Genomic DNA, 16,481 nt, shown 5'->3' with positions numbered 1-16,481 from the left:
TGGTACGAAATGCCGTCAAATCAAAATAAAATTATACTATTCATGATAATGAGGTCACAGAAACAATTAATGATCACGGCAGGAAAAATGATGGACATGTCATTAGAAACGTTTACCCGTGTAATTGTTCAAGTCTTTTGAATATGTTTAATTATTATGGAATTATTCTATTTTGCTTATTTATTTTGGAATATGCTATACATACGTCTTTTATGCAATTTATAGTTTCAATTAAATTTCTTAATTTATATTTTCAGATTATGAAGGCGTCGGCATCATATGTATCCGTTTTATATGCTATGTATTAATATTCATAAAATGCGTGATATTGATTTGCTGCAATTATAATTGACAAATAAAAAAATATTTACAATTAATTAAGATATAAATTCTTAACGACTGTCTTATTAATAATTGTGAGTTAAATAAATTATTCAAATTAAAATTACATTGAATATAAAAAATTTAGTGTAAATGCAAATAATTTTGCTCGTTTACTATTATATTCTATATTTTATTATATTCTTACTTAAAAGCAATACACGTGCAATGCGTCGAGCATTGATTCTTCAATTGAATGTCGTACGCATTCATTTCATTGTATGTACGTGTGACTAATTTTTATATCTCCAAATAAAAAAATTTTTTGCTTTTATAAAATTTCCTTTATAAGAAAGTTTTGCATAATAACATTTTCATTAAAAAAAATTACTTATCACTGCGCTATTTGGCTCAATCAGGAAATTCTGTTGTTCTCTTTGCCCTCATCATTTCTTTAAAAAATCATCGAGCTACACAAATACAATTTAATTTTGTTTTCTAAGAATATCTAACGTATAATTATCTTCGCTCGGCTATGTTTTTAATGATTTTCAGGAAACGTAGTAGACATTTGTTTCTTACCGATGAAATTGCGTTGCCAAAGAGACAGAAATACAAGAAAAAAAATTGACGAGTATTGAACTGTTTTTTTTTCTGTTATCGTATAATATCTTTGTTATTTTACAATTGTGGACAAAACATGCTACTTCATAGAATTATGGTATGTATAATGAGTTCTGTCTTGACCTATCGTTATACTACGTAACATGTAATAGCGATTGATCCACGTTCATCTGAGTGGGGACGCACTGAGTGGGGATACAGTTAGAAAAACGGACAATGCTCTCTCATTTCTTTCTCAACTACAGCACAGAACAAATACGCAGACACTTGTTTTTGTTTTCTTACGTTTTAAAAACTATTGGCAAATGGTAATCACAAGTACTGTCAGCCCAGCGCTGAAAATTGGTCTACAAGTTCTCGGTATTTGGCCAGGTGTCTCGTATTCTATCGTTCACTGGCTGAGTTTTATGTTAAGCATACTGATCATACAGTACTTTCAGTATTCGTACATTCTTGAGCACTTGAAGATCAGCGAGCTTTCGAATCTCATTGACGGTTTGACTGTGACTCTGAATTATAGTTTGACATTTTTTAAATTGATTGGTCTATGGACACATCGCCGGTGAGATATTCTGTTACACTGTGTGTAATGTGTTCAACTTTGCTCAATCGGCGTGTTCAAGAAACAAGATTTTTTTCTCAGTTTCTTAACATCGTTGATTCGATTTATTGTATAATCGAGAATTACTCATTATCTAAACTTTAGCTTAAGTGTTGATGCGCACAACGTTGATGGTTCTTCGAAGGAAAGTGCGATCTTTCAATCTGACAGATTAATATAACATATTGCAGAGTCTTTCATCAAATCCTGACTGCTATGGATAGTGATTGGCGTGAATGCAATATCGACAAGCATTTGCATATAATGAGAAGCAAAGCGAACATATCACATTTCATCTCTAACACTTTATTGAGTATAAATACGACTATTGCGATACTTTACCTCATAGGCGAATACGTAATTCGTTTCGTATTGTTAAATGAAGATTACAACGTCACTTTACTACAGTTTCCTATAAAAATACAATTCCCCTTTGAAACTCAACAATCGCCGATGTTCGAGTTTCTCGTTGTATCAATATCATTACATGTAATGTTACATGTTTGCACACTTTCTATTCTAAATGGATTGATTCTTACTTTGGTAACTCTTATATTATATTTTATATGTATAATTTCATTTTTATACATTTTTATGTAGTTTAAAACGCAAGATTATAACTTTTGTCGATACAGTCGTACTACAGTATTAAAATTTTACGTAAAATAATTTATATAAATAATTTTACGTAATGTTTTGTTATATACGAACACGAATTGTTACATTTCTGCGTAAAAAGTTTTGAAATATAATTAATGTTTGCGTCAGAACAATTTTATATTAAATATATTATTTTAAAATATCAGGTTTATTGATTGTATTCGATATATTCTTTATAGAGAGAACTACTCGTATGAAATTATTATGATTTTTATAATTATAAAAATTTAAGTATATTTTAGGTGTTACACGTTAGCGGACAAATTGATATAGTATGTTATGAGTTTAGAAATATTTTAAAAAATTCATTTCTTCATGAATCTACCGTGTCTTTATTTGGAATACTGATTGAGAGGCATAACAGAATTATTTTATTTTCCGAGAACATCGAAAAACTCTACTCCTTTATTGCATTGATGCAAGTTGTTTGGAATACATTAGTTATTTGTTGTCTAGGATTTTTCGCCATAATTGTAAGTTTTGTAACAAATGTGCAATAATTAATATCGAATATATCATTTTTTTATTGTTTATCGAACTAGTGTATTCATAATGAAAATGGTGTTTTCGTGTTAACGAAAACCATTCTTTCTTACTTTGCCATAATGGGTGAAGCTTTTATCATTTGTTTTGCCGGAGAACATCTTAGTCTCAAAGTAAGTAAACATTTAAAAAATAATTAATAATAAACAGGATAAAAGAATTATTTTCTTAAATAATGTTATTTCATATTTTAAATATATTTATTTGTCAAACATGTTATATATTTAAATATAATGTTGACATATTCGTTATAAAAGTTCTGAAATTGCAAAATATTTATTGATCATTTTATTATTAGAAATGACTTTTTATATTTTAAAAATAGAAATTGACAAATAAAAAATTTTTAATGTCATTCTTTTTAACTATTTTTTCTCTGACATACTTTCTTTGTTATTCTTTACTAATACTTACTAATTTTTCTAATAATTTTTAAATACTAGCAATAATATTAGAAAAAGTTTTATATGTCGAATGGTATAAACAAATACGATAGAAAAAAACAAGAATTGCATATAATACTATTTGTTTTTAGGGTAAATTAATTGCCAAGGCGACATACGAATCGCTGTGGTATGATATGCCGTCACGTCACAGTAAATTAATATTATTTATAATAATGAGATCTCAGAAGCGATTGACGATCACGGCAGGAAAAATGATGGATATGTCATTAGAAACTTTTACAACTGTAATTCTTTAAACTTTATACATTCTTAACTACAATAAGAAATAATATTATTTTATAAACTTATTATTATTTTGTTTTATAAATAAATATTTTATAAAATATATATATTTAATTTTTAAATACGTTGCTATATGTATCCTTTTTGCATAAATATTATTTGTAAATAAAACTTATTATCTCCGTATTCTATTTTTCTAGATCATGAAGGCATCAGTATCGTACATGTCTGTTTTGAACGTTATGTATTGATACAAATAAAAATGCAATACAATTTTGCTGAAATAATAACATAAATAATGGAAGTCAATAACTAAAAAAATTATTGATGATGAGTTTAGAATTAAATAGTTATTAACAGATTAAAAATTGTTATTTATTAGTTATTAGTTAATAAATTACATAAATAAAAATTATACATTTAATATAAATGCAAATAATTTTTTATAATAAATATAATAATTTTAAAGTAATATTATATGGAAGCACCAAGATTCGCTTTGTACCGTTGCTGGCGTTTTAAGATCTCAATTGTTAGTTAACATTACACGGTCTTTCCTGATATTCATTTAAATAATTTTTAATTTTTTTGCATTATTATTACTTTGCATATCGTTACATTAAACCATATTGTTGCGGAATACGTCAGTTGTTCTCGAATAAAAAATTTCCTACACATTTGTGTTTTCTGTAAAAATTCAATATTTATGTTAACAGAGGAAATTGCTCACATCATTATGCTATACGAGTTTAATACATCAGAGACATACGACGCTTCTTATTCTCTTGTCTTCTTAAAAATTTGTGATTAATTCTACGAATACAATTCATTTCCGTTGTCGAGAGTACCCCCAAGACGTAATTATAACTTTCAAACTGTCCTACGTTCAACAATCATCGCGATATCTAGAAAATAGTGCACATCCGTTTTTTTTTTTCGACGACATCGCATTGTCAGTGGGAAAAGATGATTCAATGCACAATTTTTTGTTACTATACATGGTCAAGGTACACATTATAAGACATATTTCGAAGAAATATACAATGTTCGTATGAAATAATGATACTTTGAATTGCTGTAACTACACAATGTACCTATAATAGCGATTGATCCATGTGCGTTCTGAGTGGGGACGCACTGAATGGGGATACGGTTAGAAAAACGGACAGTGCTCTCTCATTTCTTTCTCAAGTAGAACAAATGCTCAAACACTTATTTTTATTTCCTTACGTTTTAAAAACTATTGGCAAATGGTAATCACAAGTTCTATCAGCCCAGCGCTGAAAACTGGTCTCCAAGTTCTCGGTATTTGGCCAGGTGTCTCATATTCTGTTGTTACCTGGCTGAGCTTTGTAATAAGCATACTGATCATGCAGTACTTTCAATATTCGTACGTTTTTGGGCACTTCAAGATCAGCGAGCTTTCAAATCTCGTTGACGGTTTGACTGTGACTTTAAATTACAGTCTCACATTTTTTAAAGTGGTTGGTCTATGGGCACATCGCCGGTAAGATATTTTATTACACTACATAATAATTTAACTCTGTTCAATCGCTGTGTTAAATATTAACAAGATTTTCTCTCAGTTTTTGAACACTTTGTTGATTCGATTTACTGTATAATCGAAAATTATTTAATATCATTATTTAAACTTCGGATATTGATACGCACGATAAGGTTGAACTTTCGAAAGAAAGTGCAATCTTTCTTTCGAATTAAAATTCTGATTAAAATAACATATTACAGTGTTTTTCATCAAATCCTAACTGCTATGGATAATGATTGGCGCGAGTGCAATATCGATAAGCATTTGTATATGATGACAAGCAAAGCGAATATAGCACATTTCATCTCTAACACTTTGTTGAGTATAAATATGATTGTTGCGGTACCTTACCTCTTAGGCGAATTCGCAATTCGTTTCGTACTAAGTGAAAATTACAACGTAACTTTACAACAGTTTCCTATAAAGATACAATTTCCTTTTGAGACTCAACAATCGCCGATGTTTGAGTTTCTTTTTGTATTGATATCTATACATGTATCATTACATGTCTGCACATTTTCTATTCTAAGTGGATTGATTCTTACTTTGGTAAATTTTATATTTTATATATATATATATTCTTATTTTGTATAAATTTTTATGACGTAGGATTATAACTTTTATCGATATTGTTGTATTAAAATTTTACGTAAAATAATTTGTAAAATACAAATTAGTTTACATAAAATTTTTTTATATACGAATTGTTACATTTCTGCGTAAGAAGTTTTGAAATGTAATTAATTTTTATGTTAGAATAATTTTATATTTTATACTATTATATTAAAGTATCTTATTTATTCATTGTATTCAACATATTTTTTATAGAGAAAATTTCTTTTATGCAATAATTATGATTTTTCCAAAAATTTAAGTATATTTTAGGTGCTACACATTAGCGGACAAATTGATATAATGTGTTATGAGTTTAAAAATATTTCTAAAAATGCTTTTCTTCATGAATCTACCGTGTCTTTATTTGGAATACTAATCAAGAAGCATAATAAAATTATTTTATTTTCCGAGAACATCGAAAAACTCTTCTCTTTTATTGCATTAATGCAATTTGTTTGGAATACGTTAGTTATTTGTTGTCTAGGATTTTTCGCCATAATTGTAAGTTCTGTAATAAATGTACAGTAATTAATACCGAATATATAATTTTTTTATTGTTCACCGAACTAGTGTATTCATAACGAAAATGGTACCTTCCTATTCATGAAAACTATTCTTTCTTACTTTGTCGTAATGAGTGAAGCTTTTATCATTTGCTTTGCCGGAGAGCATCTCAGTCTCAAAGTAAGTAAATATTTAAGAAATAAAGAGTCATTAATACAAGGTTTTGTCATAATATAATTATGGTGCCATAATGTTTGACAATAACGTAAAGCATGTTTTTTTTAGAGATATTTCAATATAGTGTAGTATATAAAATATTATTAAAAGAATTAATTTTTTATTTTAATATATTTTAAATATATTTATTTTACAAATATATTATACTTTTAAATACAATGTTGTAATATCTGTTATAATATAATAATTATAATAAATAAAAGATTTCTGAAATTGCAAAACATCTATTGATTATTTTATTAGAAATAACTTTTTATGTTTTGAAAACAGAAATTGACAAATAAAAATGTTCAATGTCATTCATTATTTACTTTATTTTTTTTTCTTTATCATACTTTCTCTGTTACTCTTTACTGTTTCTTCTACTTTTAAATCTTTCTAATACTTTTTTAATATTGTCATATTATAATATTAAAAAAGCTTTATTTATCAAATAGATGGTACAAATAAATATTATAGAAAAAGCCGTTTCTCTATTTATTTTTAGAGTAAATTAATTGCCAGTGCGACATACGAATCGCTGTGGTATAAGTTGCCGTCACGTCAAAGTAAATTAATGTTATTCATAATAATGAGAGCTCAGAAGCGATTAGCAATCACGGCAGGGAAAATGATGGATATGTCATTTGAAACTTTTACCAGTGTAATTTTTCAAACTTTTTGCATTCTTAACTACGATAAAGAATAATTTTATTTTATAAAATTATTATTATTTTGCTATATAAATAAATATTATATGTATATTTTTTATTTTAAAATCTGTTGCTATATGTGTCCTTTTTGCATAAGTATAATTTGTAGATTAAACTTAATATCTCTGTATTTCTATTTTTCTAGATCATGAAGGCGTCAGTATCATATATGTCTGTTCTGAACGTTATGTATTGATACAAATGAATATGTAATTAACATTTGCTGAAATAATGTAAGTAAAAAAATTATTCATAATAAATTAAAAACTAAATTGTTATTAAGAGGTTAATAATTGTTATTTATTGGTTATTAAATTATTTAGCTATTAGTTAATAAATTAGATAAATTAAAAATACGTATAACAAAATGTAAATATTTTTGGATATTACTATTCCTTTGCATGTTGTTATTTTAAACCATATTTTTGCGGAATACGTTCATTACTCTCGGGCATTGACCCTTCATTAGAGAATCGTATCGTTCAGTTTGTATTGGCATATTCCGTTGGGTATAGGCATATTTGAAACAAAATGTTTATAATACCTCTAATTTAAAAGTTTTTAATTTTGAAATTTCTTCCTCGAGCAAGTTTTCTGCACGATTACATTCCCAGAAATGTCATTAAAAAGAATTACTCATCATTATATCCCCATTCTGTTGTTCTCCCCTCACATTAGCTCTTAAAAAAACCGGAGGTTGAACTGCACGAATATAATTTCAGTTCCGTTCGCTTAGAATACCTAATGTATAATTGCAGTTGTTGCTGCTGTACGTTTAACGATTTTTCCGATGTACAGAATATAGTGGACATTTGTTTCTTTTCGATGGATTTGTGTTGCCAAGAGACAAGTTTGTAAAAAAAAAGGAACTAATAATTACGCATCGAATTGTTCATTCTGCATTCAAGATATCTTTGTTACTTTATGGGTATTATAAATTCTTAGACTATCAACAGAATTATAGGATGTCCATAAAAATAATGAGTTCTATCTCGATTTGCTGTTATACTATACGCAATGCATAATGACGATTGATTCACATTTACGCGAGTGGGGGATGCACTGCGAGGTTTGCATTTGAGGAAACTGTCAGTGTTCCTTCAGTTCTCTCTCGGAGTGCCGGATAAATGTGCCGACTGTTATCTTTATTTCTTCGCGATCCTCGAATACTGTTTACGAATGATAATCACGAGTACCGTCAGTCCGGTGTTGAAGATCGGCCTTCAGTGGCTCGGTGTGTGGCCGGGTGTATCGTATTTCATTCCGTATTGGCTAATTTATATATTAAGTATACTTATCCTACAGTACTTCCAATATCGATACATATACGAGCACTTCGAGATCAGCGAGCTTTCGAATCTCGTCGATAGCTTACCCACGGCTTTATATTACAGCTTAACAATTTTCAAAGTGGCCAGTCTTTGGGCACATCGTCGGTAAGATGTTGTGTCGCTGCAAACGTAGCTTCATCCAATCCCTGTTTAAGATACAAAATTATGAATTAATTTCTTAATATTTGTTGTCGCGATTAGATCTTCTATAATCGAAACGTATCTTAATTATATCTCTAAATCTTAATTCGAGTAATGATTTATAGTGTCTCACACGGTACTATTTCTATTTTCATATCTGTTTAGTTAAAGTTCAAGAAAGTAACACATTTCAGAGTCATTCATCAACTCCTGGCCGCTATGGACGCCGATTGGCGCGAATGCGCCGATATTGAACAACATTTATACGTGATGTCAATGAAAGTCAATATATCGCATTTTTGTTCTAATCTTACGTTCAGTATTAATACAACTACTGCGGCATTTTACATCTTGGGCGGTTACGCATTTCGTTTCGTGTATATGTCCCAAGACTACAACAATACCTTGAGGCAGCTTCCTGTCAAGATGCAATTTCCCTTTGAAATTCAACAATCGCCGACTTTTGAGCTGCTGGCCATAACTCTGTTTCTACACGTGGTGTTAAATTCGAGCACGATCTCTATTTTAAACGCATTAATTTTTGCTCTAGTAAGTCTAACTTTATAAATATTTTTATTTTTTACAAAGTTGGTTAATGTGACGACATGCATTGTCCAAAGAATAAAATTTAATTCTCAAATTTCAATCAAATAAAATTCTCAAAATTATACTTTATGTTTAATAAATAAATTTTGATTATAAGTAATATACAATTTATATGTTATACAAATTTAATTTAATATCACTGTAATAAATAAATTTGATAATTAATTGAATATTACTTATAAACAATTTATGCATTTTGTTTTTTCTGTTCAATATTATTATTTTTTTCTTGACACTGAGCAATTATTTATAAAAATACTTATCTAATACTTCTAACACTTGGAATCTTACAGAAATTTAGGTATATATTTTAGGTGTTTCACATAAGTGGACAAATCGATATATTATGTCAAGAATTCAAAACAATCAAAACTGTTTCGGCAAAAACTCTTTCTCATAAAACTTTCACACCAACATTAGGTATACTGATTGAGAGACACAACAGAATTTTTTTGTTTTCTGACAATATCGAAAAACTTTTTTCATTTATTGCATTAATGCAAATTTTCTGGAATACTTTAGTTATTTGCAGTCTAGGATTTATTGTCATAATTGTGAGTACTGCTATAAATGTGCTGCAATCAATATTACAGTTAATTTATTTGGTTTTATTGTTTACCGAAATAGTCGTTTTATACTGATACTAGTGTCACTACGATAGCAAAAACCATTATGACTTATTTTGCTGTGATAGGGGAAGTTTTCATCTTTTGCTTTGCTGGAGAATATCTTAATCTCAAGGTTAGTATTTAGTAAGTATTTGGAAATTATTAACATCAATATTTAATGCAATATGATTACATAGGTGAAATATTTGTGAGATAAAAACATTACAACGTCTATTACATAATTATAATAAATATATTTATAAGGTTAAAATTATGCAACGTATCCGATACTCAATGGTAATGCGCTCGTGGGCATGTAGAGTGAGCTAAACTGATTCGAAAAATCCCCTACCATTTTGCGATCTTTGCAATAGTATTGAGATACTAATCATTAAAAAAAAATTTACGTTAAGTTTATAAAAAAGTATCGTACACTCTTTTTTCTAAACCATTGGTCATCTTATTGTTAGTCACTTTAAGCCTGTTTTCTAAAACTTAAATTATTTGAAGAGACATTGGCATTAAATTTTTGCTGTATATACTTTTGGATGGTTTAAATGGTTTATTAAAAAAATATTTTTGGTTTGGAATAAAATATTTTTGTCTTTATGTCTAATCAAATATACTTAGTAACTTGTATGATCTCATATTTGTTTTTGGACAACTTTTATTTGTTAAAATAATAATTTTGGTTTAGGAAAGATGTAATGTACGATACTTTTTTATACATATATTTGGCGTAAATTATTTATTAAATGGTAAAGGACTTTTCGATACAGTTTAGCCCCATTCTATCTACTTCCGAGCGCTTTACCATTGAGTACCGGACACCCTATATAAAAATTATTGTAAACTTAACATAGTATACGAATTAATTAACTGTTTATTGCGAATATAAAGTTTTTTTATTCCAACAATGGAAGTTATTAACTCTTTATAATTTATATATATTGTTACTTTCAATTGTATTCTGAACGTTTTATGATGGTACTCTATAACACTCTGCTTCCACATTAAACGGTATAGGTGTACCTCTTTTATTCCAAATTTTAAAATTTTTGTACAATAAAAAGAAAATTATGAATAATTTAATCTTTTATATAAAAAAGTCTTCCATATAACATTTGTTTGAATAGGAAGAAATTGTTTTGCTATCATTAATAAATTTTTAAATTATTTTTAGAGTAAATCAATCGCCGATGCAGCATACGAATCTCTGTGGTACGATTTACCGTTAAATCAAAGGAAGATTGTAATGTTCATAATAATGAGATCTCAAAAACAATTCGTCATCACGGCAGGAAAAATCACAAATTTATCTTTGGAAACTTTCACGCATGTAAGCTTCTGGAATCATTTGCTTAATAATTAAATTGAACTTTTTAAATAAAAATATACACGTGTTTGTGTTTACAAATTAAATTTTAATTTTTTTTAGATTATAAAAGCATCAGCCTCATACGTGTCTGTCTTAAACGCAATGTATTGACATTAACAAACAGTGATTTGTTGAACTCGCAATGTTATTATAGTATTGTTAGTATAAAATGTTAATATATATAGAGGAAATATTATTAATAATTAAATTGTTTCTATAAATTAATAGTTTTAAATTTTTATGAGTTTTAATATCTATAGGTTACGCAATCTAGAATTATATTTAATTTAATTTAAATTTCAATATTCATATTACATCTTTTTACTTACTTTTTGCTTTATTTTCTTGTGTATATTAAAGTATACTCTTTCCGAGAAAAAAGAAAAAGAAGGAAAGAGAAAGAAGAACGTAGTTTTTCATCGTATCGACCATATCAAGTATCGACACTTTATTTAGAGATCTGTATATGTGCAATTTATGTCTACATATCTCTTTATTTGTGCTTGTATAACCAAGTAATACGTCCGGTTAATTTCAATTTTTTGAGTTTCCGCTGCACACCTGTTCTCTCTGTAAAAATTCAATATTTACGTTATTAGAGGAAATTGCTCACATTATTATACTATACGAATTTGATACATCTGAGGAACATGCAATACTTCTTCCTATTTTGTCTATTTAAAAATTCGCGATCGATGCCACGAATACAATTCATTTCCGTCGTCGAGAATACCTTAATATAATTATGAACTTTCAAACTGTCCTATGTTCAACAATTATCGTGACATCTAGAAAATAGTGCACATCCGTTTTTTTTGTCGACGATGTGGCATTGCCAGTGGCATTGCCAGGGAAGAGATGGTTTTTAACGCACAATTTTTTGCTATTTTATGGTACACATTATGAGACCGCCAAAGAAATATAGAATGCTCGTATGAGATAATTTTACTATGAATTGCTGTTATACTACACAATGTATCTATGATAGTGATTGATCCGTATTCACATGAGTAAGGATGCACTTGGTGTACCGTATACATGGGGGTGCACTTGGGGAAACTGCTAGTGCTCTATCAATTTTTTCTTATGATAACAGCGGACAGATGTCCGCTGATCTTCGTATCCTCGCGTTTTCCAAATTATTAACAAAGTAGCCAAGAGTGTCGTTAATCCGGCGCTGAAAATTGGCCTTCGGTTGCTTGGTGTATGGCTGAATGTGTCGCATTTCATCGTTCATTAGCTTTTTATGTTGAATATACTGATCATACAGTATTTTCAATATCTGTACATACTTGAGCACTTTAACATCAGCGAGCTGTCGAATCTCGTCAATGGCTTGTCCTTGACTTTAGATTACAGTTGGTCGTTTCTCAAATTAACCAATCTATGGATACATCATCGTTAAGATATCACGTCGCATATGTAATAATAAATCTATATTATATCGCCGAAAAATTTGATTATAAGAAACTATGTATTTTATTTTCGTGATGATGATGATGAGCTATTCTAATTAAAGAAGTCTTAATTAATACCACACTTATCATATAATCATCAGTGTATCGATTTCAGAAGAGAGTAATGTTTCTATTCGCGTTAATTGACTGACAAATCGAACTAACATCTTGCAGAGTTTTTCATAAAATACTTACCGCTATGAACGATGACTGGCGCGAGTGCGTCATCATCGATCAGCGTTTGAATATGATGACGATTAAGGCCGGTATATCTCATTTCTATTCCAACGCTATGTTGAGCTTCAACTTGCTGCAGTGCTTTATGTTTTGGGCGACTACGCAATTCGTTTTACCTATATTCAACCGAAGATTACAATGATACTATGTGGCAGCTCTCTATTAAGATGCTACTTCCCTTTGAAACTGAGCAATCGCCGATTTTCGAGCTGTTGTTCGTAACTCTATTTCTACACCTGATATTAATCTCGTTTAAAGTCGCCGTTCTAAACGGATTAATTATTTTTACTTTGATAAGTTTTACAATTTTAAATTCGCTTTTTCTGTTGTATTATAAAACTGACAAGAGAATTTAAAGCAAGTTGAGATCCAAGGACATTATTGCATGAAAATTTAACTGTATATTATTTGCAAAATTTTCTTACAACTTACAAAACTGTGGAGTATTATTATATGTGTACTTCATTTGAAGACATAAAAATGAAAAGAATATTACATTTGAAAAAGATAGGCTTGGGTAATGAAATATGAGAATGAACATTTGAAAATTCTTTTATAGCAAACATGTATTCTTCACAGTAAAAAATATAATATTTTCACATATAGTGCTTGGAATCTTTGCAGCAGTTTGAGTACATTTTAGGTTCTTCACGGAAGTGGACAAATTGATATATGTCAAGAGTTGAGAAATATTTCCGAGAACGATTTTTCCTCATCGATCTTCCGCATTTACATTAGGAATACTGATCGCAAGGCACAGCAAAGTCTACACATTTTCAGAGAACATTGAGGAATGATTCGCCTTTATTGCGTTGATGCAAGTTGTTTGGAAGACTTATTATTATTTGCTGTTTAGAATTTATTATCATAATTGTGAGTATATTATCGTAAATGCACATTATGTTCAATGTTGTAAGTTATATATATTTTTCTATTGTTCATTGAAACAATCCTTTCATAACAAAACCGATATCTTTGTGTTTGTGAAAGCCATTTTGGCTTACATTGCCGTAATGATAGAAGCTTTTATCGTTTGCTTTGCTGGTGAATACCTTAGTTTTAAGATCAGTAATTCAATACTGTGAGAAATTACAATATTAAACATTTTAAAAAGTTGACACTGTTTCTATATTATGTACATTAAATATATTTTATATATTATAATAAATAATATATTATAATGTATTATTTATATAATATATAATACTTATATATTATATATAATGTTTATTATAATACATAAAAAATATATAAACATATATTTAATTTTAAAATCTGTTGCTATATATGTGTCCTTTTTGCATAAGTATAATTTGTAGATCAAACTTTATATCTCTGTATTTCTACTTTTCCAAATCATGAAGGCGTCAGTATCATATATGTTTGTTCTGACCTAACGTTCAGAACAAACATATATGATATTGACGCCTTATGTCTTGATACAAATAAAAATGTAATTAACATTTACTGAAATAATATAAGTTAAAAAATTATTGATAATGAATTTAAAATTAAATTGTTATTAAGAGGTTGATAATTGTTATTTATTGGTTATTAAGTTATTTAGTTATTAGTTAATAAATTAGATAAATTAAAATTACGTATAATATAAATGTAAATATTTTTTGTATATTATTATTCCTTTGCATGTTGTTATTTTGAATCATATTTTTGCGGAATACGTTCATTATTCTCGGGCATTGACCTTTTATTAGAAAATCGTATCGTTCAGTTTGTAATGTTTGTATTGGCATATTCCGTTAGGTATAGGCATATTTGAAACAAAATGTTTATAATACCTTTAATTTAAAAGTTTTTAATTTTGAAATTTCTTCCTTGAGCAAGTTTTCTGCACGATAACATTCCCAGAAATGTCATTTAAAAAAATTATTCATCATTATATCCCCATTCTGTTGTTCTCCCCTCACATTAGCTCTTAAAAAAAACCGGAGGTTGAACTGCACGAATATAATTTCAGTTCCGTTCGCATAGAATACCTAATGTATAATTGTAGTTGATGCTGCTGTACGTTTAACGATTTTTCTGATGTACAGAATATAGTGGACATTTTTTTTCTTTTCGATAGATGTGTGTTGCCAAGAGACAAGTTTGTAAAAAAAGGAACTAATAATTACGCATTGAATTGTTCATTCTGCGTTCAAGATATCTTCGTTACTTTATGGGTATTATACGTTCTTAGACTATCAACAGAATTATAGGATATCCATAAAAATAATGAGTTCTATCTCGATTTGCTGTTATGCTATACGCAATGCATAATGACGATTGATTCACATTTACGCGAGTGGGGGATGCACTGCGAGGTTTGCATTTGAGAAAACTGTCAGTGCTCCTTCAGTTCTCTCTCGGAGTGCCGGATAAATGTGCCGATTCTTATCTTCATTTCTTCGTGATCTTCGAATACTGTTTACGAATGATAGTCACAAGTACCGTCAGTCCGGTTTTGAAGATCGGCCTTCAGTTGCTCGGTGTGTGGCCGGGTGTATCGTATTTCATCCCGTATTGGCTAATTTATATATTCAGTATACTTGTCATACAGTACTTCCAATATCGATACATATACGAGCACTTCGAGATCAGCGAGCTTTCGAATCTTGTTGATAGCTTACCCGCGGCTTTAGATTACAGCTTAACAATTTTTAAAGTGGCCAGCCTTTGGGCACATCGTCGGTAAGATGTTGTGTCGCTGCAAACGTTGCTTCATCCAATTCCTGTTTGAGATACAAAATTATGAATTAATTTCTTAATATTTGTTGTGATCTGCGATTAAATCTTCTATAACAAATATCGAAACGTATCTTAATTCTATCTAGCTCTAAACCTTAATTCGAGTAATAATTTATACTTTATAGTGTCTCACACTGTACTATTTCTATTCTTACGTCTGTTTAGTTAAAGTTTCAGTAAAGTAACACATTCCAGAGTCATTCATCAACTCCTGGCCGCTATGGATACCGATTGGCGCGAATGCACTAATATTGAACAGCATTTATACGTGATGACAATGAAAGCCAATATATCGCATTTTTGTTCTAATCTTACGTTCAGTATTAATACAATTACTGCGATGTTTTACCTCTTGGGCGGTTACGCAATTCGTTTCATGTATGTGTCCCGAGACTACAACAATACCTTGCGACAGCTTCCTATTAAGGTGCAATTTCCGTTCGAAACACAGCAATCGCCGACTTTTGAGCTGCTGGCCATAACTCTGTTCCTACACGTGATGTTAAATTCGTGCACGATCTCTATTTTAAACGCATTAATTTCTGCTCTAGTAAGTCTAACTTTATAAATGTTTTTATTTTTTACAAAGTTGATTAATGTGACGACATGCATTGTCCAAAGAACAAAATTTAATTCTCAAATTTCAATTAAATTAAAATCTCAAAATTGTTCTTATGTCTAATAAATAAAATTTGATTATATACAATTTATGACATGTCATACAAACTTAATTTAATATCATTGTCAAATAAATTAATTAAATATTACTTATATAAAATAAATTATGTATTCTGTTTTTTCTGTTCTACATTCTGTTTTTTTTCTTTACACCAAGCAATTTTTTAATGAAAATACTTATCTAATATTTCTAATACTTGGAATCTTACAGAAATTAGGTATATATTTTAGGTGTTTCATGTAAGTGGACAAATCGATATATTAT

The 16,481-nt window shown here is 28.9% G+C and overlaps 3 protein-coding genes and 1 pseudogene across 3 annotated transcripts; all 4 read left to right on the top strand.

Annotated features, from left to right (window-relative positions):
* The first annotated feature begins 2,622 nt into the window (after nucleotides 1–2,622).
* Nucleotides 2,623–3,703, top strand: LOC105453991 (odorant receptor 85b-like). Its single transcript, XM_011696300.1, has 4 exons — nucleotides 2,623–2,679; nucleotides 2,749–2,862; nucleotides 3,285–3,440; nucleotides 3,639–3,703. Exons 1-4 carry the CDS (start codon nucleotides 2,623–2,625, stop codon nucleotides 3,687–3,689), a joined length of 378 nt encoding a protein of 125 aa, XP_011694602.1. The 3' UTR covers nucleotides 3,690–3,703.
* Nucleotides 3,704–6,043: 2,340 nt separating this feature from the next.
* Nucleotides 6,044–7,245, top strand: LOC105453990 (odorant receptor 85b-like). Its single transcript, XM_011696299.1, has 4 exons — nucleotides 6,044–6,100; nucleotides 6,170–6,283; nucleotides 6,828–6,983; nucleotides 7,178–7,245. Exons 1-4 carry the CDS (start codon nucleotides 6,044–6,046, stop codon nucleotides 7,226–7,228), a joined length of 378 nt encoding a protein of 125 aa, XP_011694601.1. The 3' UTR covers nucleotides 7,229–7,245.
* A 2,462-nt stretch (nucleotides 7,246–9,707) lies between these two features.
* LOC105453988 (odorant receptor 4-like) lies at nucleotides 9,708–11,239 on the top strand. Its single transcript, XM_011696298.1, has 3 exons — nucleotides 9,708–9,851; nucleotides 10,902–11,057; nucleotides 11,157–11,239. The coding sequence occupies exons 1-3, from the start codon at nucleotides 9,783–9,785 to the stop codon at nucleotides 11,205–11,207; spliced, it is 276 nt and encodes a 91-aa protein (XP_011694600.1). The 5' UTR covers nucleotides 9,708–9,782; the 3' UTR covers nucleotides 11,208–11,239.
* A 1,513-nt stretch (nucleotides 11,240–12,752) lies between these two features.
* LOC105454041 overlaps nucleotides 12,753–16,481 on the top strand; it is a 12,201-nt pseudogene continuing 8,472 nt past the window's right edge.

The sequence above is a fragment of the Wasmannia auropunctata genome, unplaced genomic scaffold, assembly GCF_000956235.1.
Source record: "Wasmannia auropunctata unplaced genomic scaffold, wasmannia.A_1.0 LD335989.1, whole genome shotgun sequence".
Taxonomy (NCBI): Eukaryota; Metazoa; Arthropoda; class Insecta; order Hymenoptera; family Formicidae; genus Wasmannia; species Wasmannia auropunctata.
The sequence above is the reverse complement of the archived record's forward strand: the minus strand, read 5'-3'. Positions and strand labels throughout refer to the sequence as shown.

Excerpts from the sequence above, each read along its gene's own strand:
- LOC105453991 (XM_011696300.1), top strand. The coding sequence starts at position 2,623 with ATGCAAGTTGTTTGGAATACATTAGTTATTTGTTGTCTAGGATTTTTC. Across the intron at positions 2,680-2,748 it reads TAGGATTTTTCGCCATAATT|TGTATTCATAATGAAAATGG; the intron begins GTAAGTTTTGTA and ends TTATCGAACTAG. Across the intron at positions 3,441-3,638 it reads CATTAGAAACTTTTACAACT|ATCATGAAGGCATCAGTATC; the intron begins GTAATTCTTTAA and ends CTATTTTTCTAG.
- LOC105453990 (XM_011696299.1), top strand. The coding sequence starts at position 6,044 with ATGCAATTTGTTTGGAATACGTTAGTTATTTGTTGTCTAGGATTTTTC. Across the intron at positions 6,101-6,169 it reads TAGGATTTTTCGCCATAATT|TGTATTCATAACGAAAATGG; the intron begins GTAAGTTCTGTA and ends TCACCGAACTAG. Across the intron at positions 6,284-6,827 it reads GAGAGCATCTCAGTCTCAAA|AGTAAATTAATTGCCAGTGC; the intron begins GTAAGTAAATAT and ends ATTTATTTTTAG.
- LOC105453988 (XM_011696298.1), top strand. The coding sequence starts at position 9,783 with ATGACTTATTTTGCTGTGATAGGGGAAGTTTTCATCTTTTGCTTTGCT. Across the intron at positions 9,852-10,901 it reads GAGAATATCTTAATCTCAAG|AGTAAATCAATCGCCGATGC; the intron begins GTTAGTATTTAG and ends AATTATTTTTAG. Across the intron at positions 11,058-11,156 it reads CTTTGGAAACTTTCACGCAT|ATTATAAAAGCATCAGCCTC; the intron begins GTAAGCTTCTGG and ends AATTTTTTTTAG.